Genomic DNA, 12,437 nt, shown 5'->3' with positions numbered 1-12,437 from the left:
GCCTGACTCTAGGCCATGTTCTCTCCCGGTCCCTCCCCGGTATCCAGCCTGTGTGACAGACTTCAAGAGCCGCTGGCTGCTGCTCGGTGCCGTGTCCCCTGCATAGTCCCTGGAGTGGGAAAAAAGGAGGGGTCCAAGAACTCTCTGTGGTCCACGGGGTTGGGGAAAACCAGGCACAGGGCCCCTCCCCACAGGAGCCCCCTGCCCTTTGGCCTGGTGCTGACAAGGATGGGGACCCTCCAAGAGGCCCAGAGTTCAGGATTTAATAGGGGTTTGTGTTCTGGAAAAGTCCTTGAAACGAGCTGCCGAGGTCCCCGCCTGTGAGTCCCCACAGGACGGAGCAGCCGGGCTGGGCCCAGGGTGCTGGGCCTTGTCATTGGTGTTCTGTGACCTGTCCTGCCCGTGTCCCCCTCTGCCCCAGGCTACGCCGACCACATGGGGCTTGCTCAGTTCTGCCGGCGGTTCCAGGCGCTGGACCCTGCGCTGCTGAAGAAGCTCCCGTCGGCCTCGGAGGGAATGGACGAGCGGAAGGTGGGTCCAGCTGGGGGCCCGGGGGCCTTGGCTGGGGTGGGAGGCGCCCCCGTTCCCCAGGACTGCCCTGGGCGCACCTGGAGCAGGTGGGAACCGGGAGTGGCCTCGGGGGCCGTGCGGTGGGTGGCCTGGGGTTTGGCTCAAACTCCTGTCCCAACAGTGTCACTGGAGCCTGTCCCCACCCTAGGACGTCCCTCCTGAGACCTTGCGTTAGGAAGTGCGGGAGGACTGGCGTGTCAGGCTGTCCAGCTGAATGGGTCCCGGTGCCATGACAAGCCGTCATTTCTAAGGGGCACTCCCACCCTGCACCCCCAGATGGCCCACAGAAAGAGGCTTCCAGGTCCAGAAGGCTCAGGAAGTGCTTTGCACCATCTCCCTGCAGTCCACCTCCAGGGTCCATCTTCCTGCCCCCGCTTCCTCGTCTGTCACGCAGGAATGGCAATGACAATGACGCCTGCCTGGCAGGCTGTAGTAGAGGTGACGAGCTCCACCCAGGGCCTGGCCTGTAGTAAGGGGTCAGCATAAATCACTGCCATCAACACCAACAGCTTCTCCCAGGGCCAGGGTGAGGGCCACCAAGCCACACACTCCATTCAAAGCCAAGTGGAACTGTCACCTCCCCGCGAGTGTGCCCACGTGGGTCTGAGGTAGCCCGGCCATCCTCGAACAGGAGCTGTAAGGCCAGAGGGCCCCAGGGCCACTGCTGCTCGCGTCTGCAGTGGGGACAGGTGGCCTCCAGCAGGCAGGACGGCGCCCTCTGCTGGGGGCTGGGGTGTGGTTCAGGGTCCCGCTCACTGGGAGAGGCCTCAGCAGACGCAGCCTTTGGGGGCAGGACTGTCCCCTCTCATTTTGGAAGCCAGGAAATGCCAGTTGGCTTAGTGCCACCAGCCACCCACTATCAGTGATCTCTCGGGGCTCTTTGTCCTTGGGCCTGCCCCTCAAAACTTTGTCACCAGGCAGAGGGTCCCGAAAGGGGCCAGTGAAAGGTCCTGGTCTCGGGGCCGTGGAAAACGGGGCAGGGGCGGGCGCGGGGAGTGTCCGTGGGCCGTGGTGCAGCATATGGGAGCGTTTCTATTCTAGACGACTCGGCAGGTTCCAGTCACAGCCAAGCCGGAGCCACCTCCGTAGTCACCAGAGTCCTCGGAGAGTGGAAAGTTCCAGGCGGGATGAGCATGGCGGGGGTGGGGGGGTTCGCTTTATATATATATATTTGCTCCCAGATTTCATTTCTGCAGCAGAGAATTTTGGTAGCAAAAAAGGAGACGCCATCAACTTATGAAAAGGGGGATAAGCACTCATTTGTCGGGTGACGTGACCCACCGTCCCTTGTGCCCAAACGAGCTCGGTCGGTGGGCAAACCAGCAGCCCCCGGTGCAGAGCAGCTGACCTCGGGTGGACACGTCTGGCCACAAGAAGAGGTCAAGGCTGGCGGTAGGCACGGGGCGGCAGCAGAGGAGCTTCCTGTCAGGGTGGACAAGGGGGACGTCCCCCTGGGCCTGGCACGTGGCATCTTCTCATGTCACCACCGTTTCCCAGAGGGTTTTGTTGTGTGGGTGCCCACTGGGGATTCTGTGTTCCCGAGGAGTGGCCCGAGCCTCTTACCCCCAATGCACACGCTCCATCGCCAAGTGTCACGCAGGAATGACAATGACAATGACGCCTACCTAGCAGGCTGTAGTAGAGGTGATGAGCTCGACACAGGGCCTGGCCGTAGGAAGGGATCAGCATAAATCACTGCCATCAACACCACAGCCTCTTTCAGGGCCAGGGTGGGGGCCACCAAGCCCTCACCAAGCTTCATCGCCAAGTGTCACACGGTGCGAAAGGGCACAGTCCCCCACCCGAGCCAGTCCTTGGAAGAGTGAACCTCTCCACTCAGGGAATGGTCCCATGTCACAGCAGAGACAGCTGAGGCTGGGGCAGCCAGCAGGGTGGTAAGTGAGCTGGGATGTGAACGTCGGCTCCCAGAGTCCTTCACCAGGGACCAGCTATTGATTACCACTGTGGTCACAACCACACAGCGCAAACTGACCAGAATGCAGAGTGGTGGAGTTGTGAGGGTTCCTACTGGTGGGTGACCGTCACCACCGTCCATCTCCAGAACAACTTCATCCTGTGACTGAAGCCCTGAACCTGTGGCACTTTCCACTCCTTCCTCTCCCAGCCCCTGCTGCCTGCCATCTTACTTTCCATCTCTGTGGATGGACTACTCCAGGTACCTCGTGGAATCGTACAATATGGACCCTTTGTGACTGCTTTATTTTACTTAGTTTAATGTCCTCAAGGCTCATCCCTGAAGGATGGATCAGGTCTTCCTTCCTTTTTTAGGGCTGAATAATATCTCACCATGTGTGTACACCTCGTTTAACAGCCCATTTGTCTGTCAATAGCCACACTGGTCGTTTCCTTGGGTTAGCGGTTGTGAATAATGAGGCTGTGAACTTGGATGTGACCAAGACCTCTTTTAGATCCTACTTGCAGTTTTTTCAGGTATGTCCCCAGAAGCAGGATTTCCTGCATCAGATGCTAATTCTATTTTTAAGTGTTCGAGGAAATTCTAGTTTCCCACAGTGGCTGTACCATTTTGCATTCCCACCGATACCACACAAGGATCCCATTTTCTCTTCATCTTTGCCTCTGCCTCTCTCCCCCTTCTTTTTTTCATTTTTCATATTAGTCATCCTAATAGGCACGAGGCAGCATCTCATTCTGGTTTTGATACACATTTCCCTAGTGATAAAAGATGCCAAGCAACATGTCCTGCCCTTTGAGGGAGGCAGAGGTTTGGACACAGTTATGGATGGCACGGGCTGACCGTCAACACTGATGTAAAGTAGTTACTGTTGATTTCATCCAACTTTAACCAAGTTCCTGCTTTTCGCCCAGCCCTGTGCTAGAGATCCAGGGGTGATCTGAACACAGCCCTGAGGAGAAGCTCTTTCCATACGGAGGGCGGGCTTGGGACAGCCCAGCGATCCACTGAAGCTTTTGACGCTTCCAATGGAGATGAACGGAGTCCTGGGGACGGTGCCTCAGAACAGCTGATGCTTCCATTGAGCCTTGTGGGGTGATTCGGAGGAATGGAGTCAGAGAAAGACTTGGGGACGTTCCCAGCTCAGGTGTCACAAGTGCAAAGACAGAGTCGTGGAGGGTATGGATGGTTAGTGCAGCTGGGGCATGAAGGTTGCCAGGTGCCCAGGGAGGGGCCAAGGAGGCCATTGGTAGCAGATCCTTCTCCCTGGAAGAGTGTGAGCTTTGATTGACAGCTCGCTGAAGCCGTTATCCTTACTACTTGGGCTTGCAATGGAAGTGAAGTCCACTCTGCCCATCCCATGGTCCTCTCCAGGAAGCAGGGTCTGCATGCTGACCTCTAGCTGTTCAGGACACCATTGGCTCTTTTTTTTGGGGGGGGTCAGTACTGGGGATTAAACTCAGGACCTCGACCACTGAGCCCCGTCCCCAGCCCTATTTTGTATTTTATTTAGAGACAGGGTCTCACCGAGTTGCTTAGCATCTCACTTTTGCTGAGGCTGGCTTTGAACTCACGATCCTCCTGCCTCAGCTTCTTGAGCTGCTGGGATGACAGGCGAGCGCCACCCTGCCTGGCACCCTTGACTCAACCCTTGACTCTTCTAGACACCTAGGAACACTCTTCTAGACACCCAGACCCTCCCTCTCCTCTCCCCCTGGCTCCCACTCCTCCCTCCCAGGTGGTCCAGCTTGGACCTTCACCAACACTGACCCCCACTCCCATGGTGCCGTCTCACACGTGCCAGTTAAGGACCTCTTTCAGCTCCCCTGGGCCACGCCCCAGATTCTGTCTCTTCCCTCTCTGCTGCCAAAGCAGGAATTGAAATCTCTGATTGATTGAAGCAAACCCTGGGGCTCCCTTTCCCTGCAGGGTATCTGTAGCGTTGATTGATTTTTAGCCAACAAATTCTCTCTCTCTGGGCACTCGATCTGAGAAATATAGGTGAGGACTTTCAATTCATCCTCTCAAAGGCGCCCACATTCCCTTTCTCAAACCCTGGTGGCTGCTCCCAGTGTCCTCTGAGTTCATCTCAAGAGCCCCTGTGCCAGGCAGAGTCCTCCAGGAGTCCCAGGCTGGGGAGGGAGCTGTCCGCCCTCAGGTGCTGAATGGCGAATCGGCGCCTGCACAGACTTGGGAGGGGTCATTGGGCAGCCTCTGCTTGCGGTGCCCTCTGGTTTGAGTCTTCAGTGCTAAAGATTTTAGATGTTTCTAGTCAATGGGAACTAACTGTGTGTGTGTGTGTCTTCTGCTTCTTCTATTTATAGTCCAAACATATGAAATATTCCCCACCCTTAGGGAATGATTCTGCCATGTGTGGGAGGTTCATTAGTTACAATATGGTTTAGGTGAGACGCACTTGGGTTCAAATTGTGTCTTTTTCCGTATCTCTTTCCATGAATGCATGCCATTGACACTTGGTATTTATTATGCCTGAACATAGGCCAATGGAATTGCCACAGCAAAGTGGCCAGCACATAGTAGGTGCTCAATGGAAGGCCACCATTGGGCTGTGGCATGGATTTCATGGAGGCAGGCAATGAATGGAGCAGCCCATTCTGTGGACTTGGATCCACCAAATCCCGAGCTCACAGAGGAGGCCGGTTTGGGAGGCCGTGTCAGGAGGCTGGGTTGGGAGGTGGATTGGGAGGCAGGGTCTGGGCCACATTTCCTGGCGTCTCTCACTGTGTGCCTGGAATATACAGCCAGATATAAGATGTCAGCCCATGTACCTGGTGAGTGCGTACCTCCTGAACAGCAGAGAGAAAGCTCTGCAAAATTCCAGGATGCGATCCTGCTAATTTTCCTACCAATTCCTGAGTGTCAAGTATTCAAGCCTCCAGTTATTAATTAATCAATTAATTGCTTTTGTACCACATATTGAATCCAGGGACTCTTAACCATGGAGCCACATCCCCAGCCTCCTTTTAAAAATAATTCATTTAAAGACAGGGTCTTGCTGAGATTTTTAGGGCCTCGCTAAATTACTGAGACTGGCTTCCAACTCATGATCCTCCTGCCTTGGCCTCCTGAGTCACAAGGATTACAGGTGTAGGCCACCATGCTTGACCAAATTTTGAATCCCCTATCTATCCTTTAATTCTATCAGCTTTCCCGTCACATGCCTGAGTTTCTTAGGACCTCACTAAATTTCTGAGGCTGGCTTTGAACTCATGATCCTCCTACCTCAGCCTCCCGAGCCACTGGAATGGCAGGCGTGGGCACCACATCTGGCTCCCTTCCTCATTTTGAATGAACTAGGTATTGTTCCAATGGACCCTTTCCTTATCTTCTTGTGGTTGTTCTAGGGAGGACAGTATGCAATACGTGAGTGTGATAAATTCAGATGAACGCTAACTTAATTCTGGGGAGGTCTGAAATCTTGGTTCTAAGGTAGCACCCTTTCTCCTGCCGCGTTGGTGGTATTCTTGTGGTATACATCACAGCCCACGAACCCAACCATACGGCAGTGTGGTTGTCTTTTATCTCACCTTAGATCTTCTAAATTATTTAATGGGGGAGAAGAGGAGAATATCTTCATGTCATATTTCATATTTCCTATATTTCTATATTTTCTGCTGCTCTTTATTTCTCTGAGGATCTGAGTGATCTCTACCATTTCTTCCGTCTTTTAATACAGGTGAGGAAGCCGTTCAAGTCTGATACCAAGAGGTTCTCTGGCGCCTTTGTTTGCCGGGGAAGGTCTTCATTTTGCCTTGGTTTGTGAAGGCTGGTCTTCGCAGGTGTGGAGTTCTTGGTGGGCTGACTTGGGTTTTCTCTCTGGTGTTTCAGTGAGCAGTCCCACTGCGTTCTGGGCCAGCCTTCACCTGGGGACATTTCCTTCTGCTCCGAGAGTTGCAGATCATCCCTTTAGGTGTGGCTTTCCGCCCTCTGACGTCCCTCTGGGTGGCTCTCTTCCTGCTGATCCTATTCTGAATCCACAGCCCATTCTGGAAGGTGCAGACTGTCTGGGGAGCCGACATCAGGTCCCGTGGTCTGAAGTCTCCTGTCTCCTGTGCCCTCTGTTCCTCGCTCCCTCCTTCTGGGGCTCCCCGTGTGTGGTGTGCTCGGTGCTGCCTGCCTGCCTGGCTCTGAAGCTTGGTCTCTTTGTTCCTGCGTCTTTCTGTTCTTCAGATTGGATGATTTCCATTGCTCTGTCTCCAAATTCACTGCCTCATCTGCTCCCTCAGATGAGATGAGCCCCTCTGGTGAATTTACGATTTCAGTTACTGTGCTTTCTGAATGAAGAGTTTCCACTTGTTTTTTTTTTTTTTTTTTTTTTTAGCAACTTCTATCTCTCTATGGATATTTTATATCTGGTGAGTCGTGATTTTTTTTTTTTTTTTTTTTTTTTTTTGCAGGGGAAGCCTTGGACTGAACCCAGGGCCTTACATGTGCCAGCAGGTGCTCTGAGCTAGGCCCCCAGTCTGTGCTGTCCTTAAATTCATTAAACATTTTAGCTCTTTGAACATATTTTTAATAGCAGGTTGGAAGCCTTTGTCTGTTGAGTCCAAATTCTGAGTCCACTCAGATAGTTTCTACTGGCTGCCTCCCTGTCCCCCAAGTAGAGATCATCCTCATTTCTAGGTGATTTTTAAATTTTTGCATGTTTTAAAATTTTTGCTGAGAATAGACATCATTTTTTGGGAGGATGGGTTGGAGGTCCTGGGGATAGAACCCAGGGGCACTGGACCACTGAGCCCGTCCCCAGCCCTATTTTGTGTTTTATTGACAGACAGGGTCTCCCTGAGTTGCTTAGTGCACCGCTGTGGCTGAGGCTGGCTTTGCACTCAGGATCCTCCTGCCTCAGCCTCCCGAGCTGCTGGGACGACAGTCATGTGCCACTGTATCAGGCGAAAATGGACATCTTAGGTGACACGCTATAGTAATTGTAGATTCACGTATTCTTAAATATTGAGTAATTTTTCTTGTATAGACTTAAGGAGTCTGCCTTCCCTTGGTGTGGGACCACTGGCATCTCTTGCCAGTTTGTGTGTGTGTGTGTGTGTGTATTTTTTAATTTAAAGCGGGGCTTCCCCGCAGTCGCCCCATGTCAGCATATCTCAATAGCCAACAGTTTTCCCTGTGAGACATCTTGCGTCTGTGCAGTCTGTCATTCTTCGATGGCCCTCTGTGTGGGCTGGGGAGTGTCCTGGCAGTTGACAACTGTGTTCTAGCTTTCCACATCCTGCTGTGCCCTTGCCTCTGCCTGTGCTCCTGTCTCCTGCCCAAAGAGGGGAGACCCAGGTAGCTGGGGCCCTTCCCCTGGTCTCTCTTGTTCTTCTTTATCCTTGAGCCACAAATGCAAGGGTGTGTCCAGCCCGCTGCGGCCGCCCCTTCCCTTGTCACCCGGCTGACTCCTGGCTGGCCCGTGCTCTGCGGCCACCCCAGGCTGAGTCATGACTCGGGCCGACCCACTTATTTTCTGCTGAGATAATGACAGTTTCTAACTTGGCCCCGAGTGGGGTTTTCTGGGCTCTGAACCCTCCAGACCAGACAAGGACAGCAGTGTGTGTGGGGGTCCTCGGTTTGGGTCCCTTGCCATCACTTCCTGTGTCCTGACCTTTGCCAAGTCATTCCATGGTACTGGGCCTCAGTTTCTCTCCCTGTGAAATGGGGATGAAAGGCTGTCTATTGCAGAGGTCTGGAAACAGACTCGATTATTAAATGCAAGCTTTTGAAGCCGTCCTCAGACTTAGAAACAGACTGAAAACTGTGCTTTCGTAGAGCAAAATGGCCAGTGTTTTTCTCATGAAAGTAGCACTGCACACCAAGAGGAGACTCCTCAACTCTGTGGGCAGTTCTGATCCTTGAAAGTGCTGTTTCTGGCCAAGCACAGTGGCACAAAACTGCCATCCCAGGGGCTGGGGAGGCTGAGACAGGAGGATCACGAGTTCCAAGCCAGCCTCAGCCACAGTGAGGCCCTAAGCAGCTCAGTGAGACCCTGTCTCTAAATAAAGTACAGAATCGGGCTGTGGTGGGGCTCAGTGGTAGAGGGCCCCTGAGTTCAATCCCCAAGACCAGTAAAATAAAATAAAATAGTTAAAACAATAAAACAAAAACAGGAAGAAAGTGCTGGTTCCATCAAGAGGCAGGAAGAAAGTCACCTCTGTTCGTCTCCGGGGTCCTTGCCATGTCTTTTTCTGCTGTCTGTCTGTTGGACAGTGATGGCCTTGTGTCAGGCTGAATAAACAATTGATATTTGGCCTAAACAGAGCAACTTCATCAGGTTTATCTAATTGTCGTATTAACGAGGCTCACAAGAGCAATTAACTGCAAAGTCATGTACAGAGTCCTTCTCGTATGTTCTCAGTTGATCCTCCCAGTGCCTGTGGCCCAGGTAGAGGTGCGTGATCACCGTGCAGGTGAGGAATGGGGTACCTGCACCATGAACGGCTGTGTTCACCTGCTCCCCACCTCCATTATGCCTGTGCCTTCTTACCTTTAAAACACAGTCAAAGGGCTGCATATTCTTGTTCTCAGCTGCACAGACATCCATAGGAATTTTTTTATTTTTATTTATTTTTTGGCACCAGGGATTGAACCCAGGGGTACTTAACCATTGAGCCACATCCATAGCCCCACCCCTTTAAAAATATTTTTAGTTGTAGATGGACACAGTACCTTTATTTTGTTTATTTTTTTTAAATGTGGTGCTAAGGATGGAACCCAGTGTCTCACACATGCTGAGCCTCAACCCCAGCCCTGCCCCAGCCCTTTTTAATATTTTATTATATTTTATTTAGAGACAGGATCTCACTGAGCTGCTTAAGGTCTCACTAAATTGTGAGGCTGCTTTGAACTTGCGATCCTCCTGCCTCAGCCTCCATTGCCACTGGGATTATAGGGGTGCCCAACACATCTAAAGGAATCTAGGAAAACAAGGAGGTGGACAAGATGTCCTGGTCATTGTGGAGGCTAAATGTGTTCTTTGGCGGTGTTTAGGTTGATCCAACAGGTGAAAGACTTCCATGTTCTGCAGAAACCCTACCAAGATTTGGCCCAAGCATGAGGCTCTGGGTTGGAGTGACTCCTAGCTTTCATTGAGAGCTTACTGTACGTCAGACACTATGTGACTCTTCCCACGGCACAGCCTCAGAATCTCCTCAGACAGTGGCCATTATTTTCCCCACTTTCCTGAAAGAAGTTTGAGCCTCCCAGGAAAGTGTGTGTCTGAGGTCAGTTTATGAACGATCGAACCAAGCCCTGAGTCCGGGTAGGCCGACTCCTGATCTCTTCCTCTCACATCGACTCTGGACTTGCCTGCCAAGACAGACTAGGGACACCCACCCTCACGGATCTCCCTCGCTTACCCACCCATTTTATTCTCAGTCTATGTCAGTGTACTTTTTCCTTGTGCAGAGAGAAAGGTCGTCATGCATTTCTGCTCTCTGTGGCTCCCTGGAAATCTTTTTTTTTTTTTGGCTCAAATGTAATAAGTGAAACCATTGAGTTTTGGAGGAGCTTCATGCAGTGTTCTTTCAGGGTGGAGACGAGGCTGCCGCCCTCATTGTGATCTGGGAATCTCAATAAGCAACTTGGGGGTCTGTCTACCTTAGGGGCCTTTCCGAGCCGTGCTCACCCACGGAGTCGAAGCTCATCTACTTCGCGGCCCCAGCCTCGCCCACCCTTTCCCCTCCTGAGTGTTACAATCACTGTTTTTTTTTTTTTTGGACCTTTTATTCTGAAAATAGACTGTGGTTTTCCATGAACAGCAGACCATTGCAGGGTGGCTCGAGGGTGGAGTGGGGGGAATGCAGCCACCGAGGAGGCGGGCACGACCTGCATCCGTGGAAGGGAGCAGATCTCCCGTGGGCTGGTTTCAAACCTGCAGGACCCTCTGAAAGGAGGGCCGTTCCATGAACTCGCTGGTGGCCGGTTCTGTGCCGCCTCCAGAAACGTCTTCGAGTGAATTCTTCCACATGGCACTGGCTCTCCTTTCCTCCTGATTTCTCTTACTTGTTCATCCTGTGAATGGAGCGCCTACTGTTTATACAGAACGGCACTGGAGTGCAGAGGAGAGAATGCGAGGTGAATTAGGCACAGATTCTCCTTGCCATGATCTAGGTCGGGCGGGCAAGGTCACGGTGAGTGAGGCAGTAGCTGACGTGCTCAGTGAAGGATGCACGGAGAGCTGGGGAGGCTGTTGGGGGGGACTTGGTGACACAGGGGGTGGGTTTCCTGGTGCCCTCAGATCCTCTGGAGCCATCTGAAACCCAGGGAGCCATTCCAAGCAGAGATGTTGCGATGAGCCAGACAGACCTCACTGGAACCCGGCTCTGCCCTGGGTCACCTTGTGGCCCTAGAGAAATGGTTCATCTAGGGTCTTAAGAAAATTGTGTGTGCATGTGTACACACAATAAAATGCCATAGGGTGGCATTTATAACATAGTGTGACGTCTGTCATGTGTCTGGTGACATGAAGTAAATTTATAACATGATGCAAAAAGCACTACCATCTGGGTCCATAACTCCCTCATGCAAAAACCGAAACTCTGACCCTTTCAATGCTAACTCATTCTCCGTTCCCCCAGCGCCTGGCAACCACCAGTCTACTTTCTGTCTCTATGAATATGCCTAAAGTCGGGGCCTTGTATAAGTGGAACCATACAGTATTTGTCCCTTTGTGACTGGCTTCCTTCACTGTGCATAATGGCCTCAAAGCTCATCCCTGGGGTAGCATGTGTCAGAATTTCTTTCTTTTTTAATGACTGAATAATATTCCATCACATGGATATACCGTATCTTGTTTATGAGCGTCTTGTTTATTCATTTGTCTCTCATGGACACTTGGGTGGTTTTTACCTTATAGCTCTTGTGAATAATACTGCTATGAACATTGGAGTAAAGGTACCTCTTGGGGGCTCCGTTTTCCATTCTCTTGGGTATATGTATGGAAGTGGGATAGCTAGACCACAGGGAAATCCTAGGTTGAATTTCTCGAGAGCTGCTGTGCTGTTGTCCACACTCTTCATTTCATCTGGTGCCTTGTTTTTCTCTTCTGTAAACTGGGCGTGGTCCTAGGGCAGCCCACCCAAGGCTGTCATGAGGATGAAGCAAATTGGGTGTCATTGAAGTTTTTAGTGGAGTGGCTGGTATACAGTAGGTGCTCAGTACATGTTGCTTTCTGCTCTCGCCTATGTGGCCCAGGGCTCTGAAGGCCAAAACCCATAGATGGTGGGCTCCCCTCCCCTCGGGGGTGTCTGCCACCGGAGCCTCACCTCCCAGCAGGGTCCTCTGCCTCCTCCCTCCTCCCTGACTTCTCTCCTCTTGTCCCCAGGCTGTGGAGCAGCTCCTGATGACCTTGGATCTGGAGAAGACGGCAGTGGCCCTGGGACACAGCCAAGTAAGTGAAGCGTCTTTCTGATGGCCTCCGCCCATCCCATGGGATGAACCCCACAGCCGTCTGACCTCCGTGACCCCTGACCGCATGATCTCTCTGGGTCTCCCTTTTTTCCCAAACTAAAAACGGGCAAGTCATTTTCTGCCCTGCCCCTCTCCCAGGGCCGTGAAGAAACAATGTCACAATGAGGGCAGAAACTGCGTTGGGAAATGTCATTTGTTAGAGGTCACAAGTCCAGGGACCTCAGTGGTCTGGAAGAGTTAGCATTCTGGCCCTCACATGACCTTCTGAGTCTCAGGGGGAAAAAAAAAAAAAAGAACTGCTATAAAATCTGCAAAGGAGCGCTCTGGTCACTCAGAACCTTCTAACTCGTACTTTGCCACCCTCTGTGGCCCCACTGCTGCCCTAGCTCAGGGAGGCAGTGAGCAGGGGCTCCAGGAGGAGCCTGTGGGTTTCAAGTTGAGGGAGCTTTTCCCAAACAGATGCAAACCCAAAGCTGACCCAGGGTGCGCCAGTGTGTGAGAGGCACGTGAT

General features: G+C 52.1%; 1 protein-coding gene across 1 annotated transcript in view; it reads left to right on the top strand.

Moving 5' to 3' along the window:
* The window catches only part of Myo18b (myosin XVIIIB), a 216,663-nt gene that overhangs the window by 77,777 nt on the left and 126,449 nt on the right, over nt 1-12,437 (top strand). The window contains 2 exon segments of the mRNA XM_077796031.1: nt 422-531; nt 11,841-11,906. Of these exon segments, the coding sequence (XP_077652157.1) occupies nt 422-531; nt 11,841-11,906 (176 nt within the window).

Source organism: Urocitellus parryii, chromosome 3 (genome assembly GCF_045843805.1).
Source record: "Urocitellus parryii isolate mUroPar1 chromosome 3, mUroPar1.hap1, whole genome shotgun sequence".
In the NCBI taxonomy this organism is placed as follows: Eukaryota; Metazoa; Chordata; class Mammalia; order Rodentia; family Sciuridae; genus Urocitellus; species Urocitellus parryii.
This window is presented reverse-complemented; position numbering and strand designations above follow the sequence as displayed.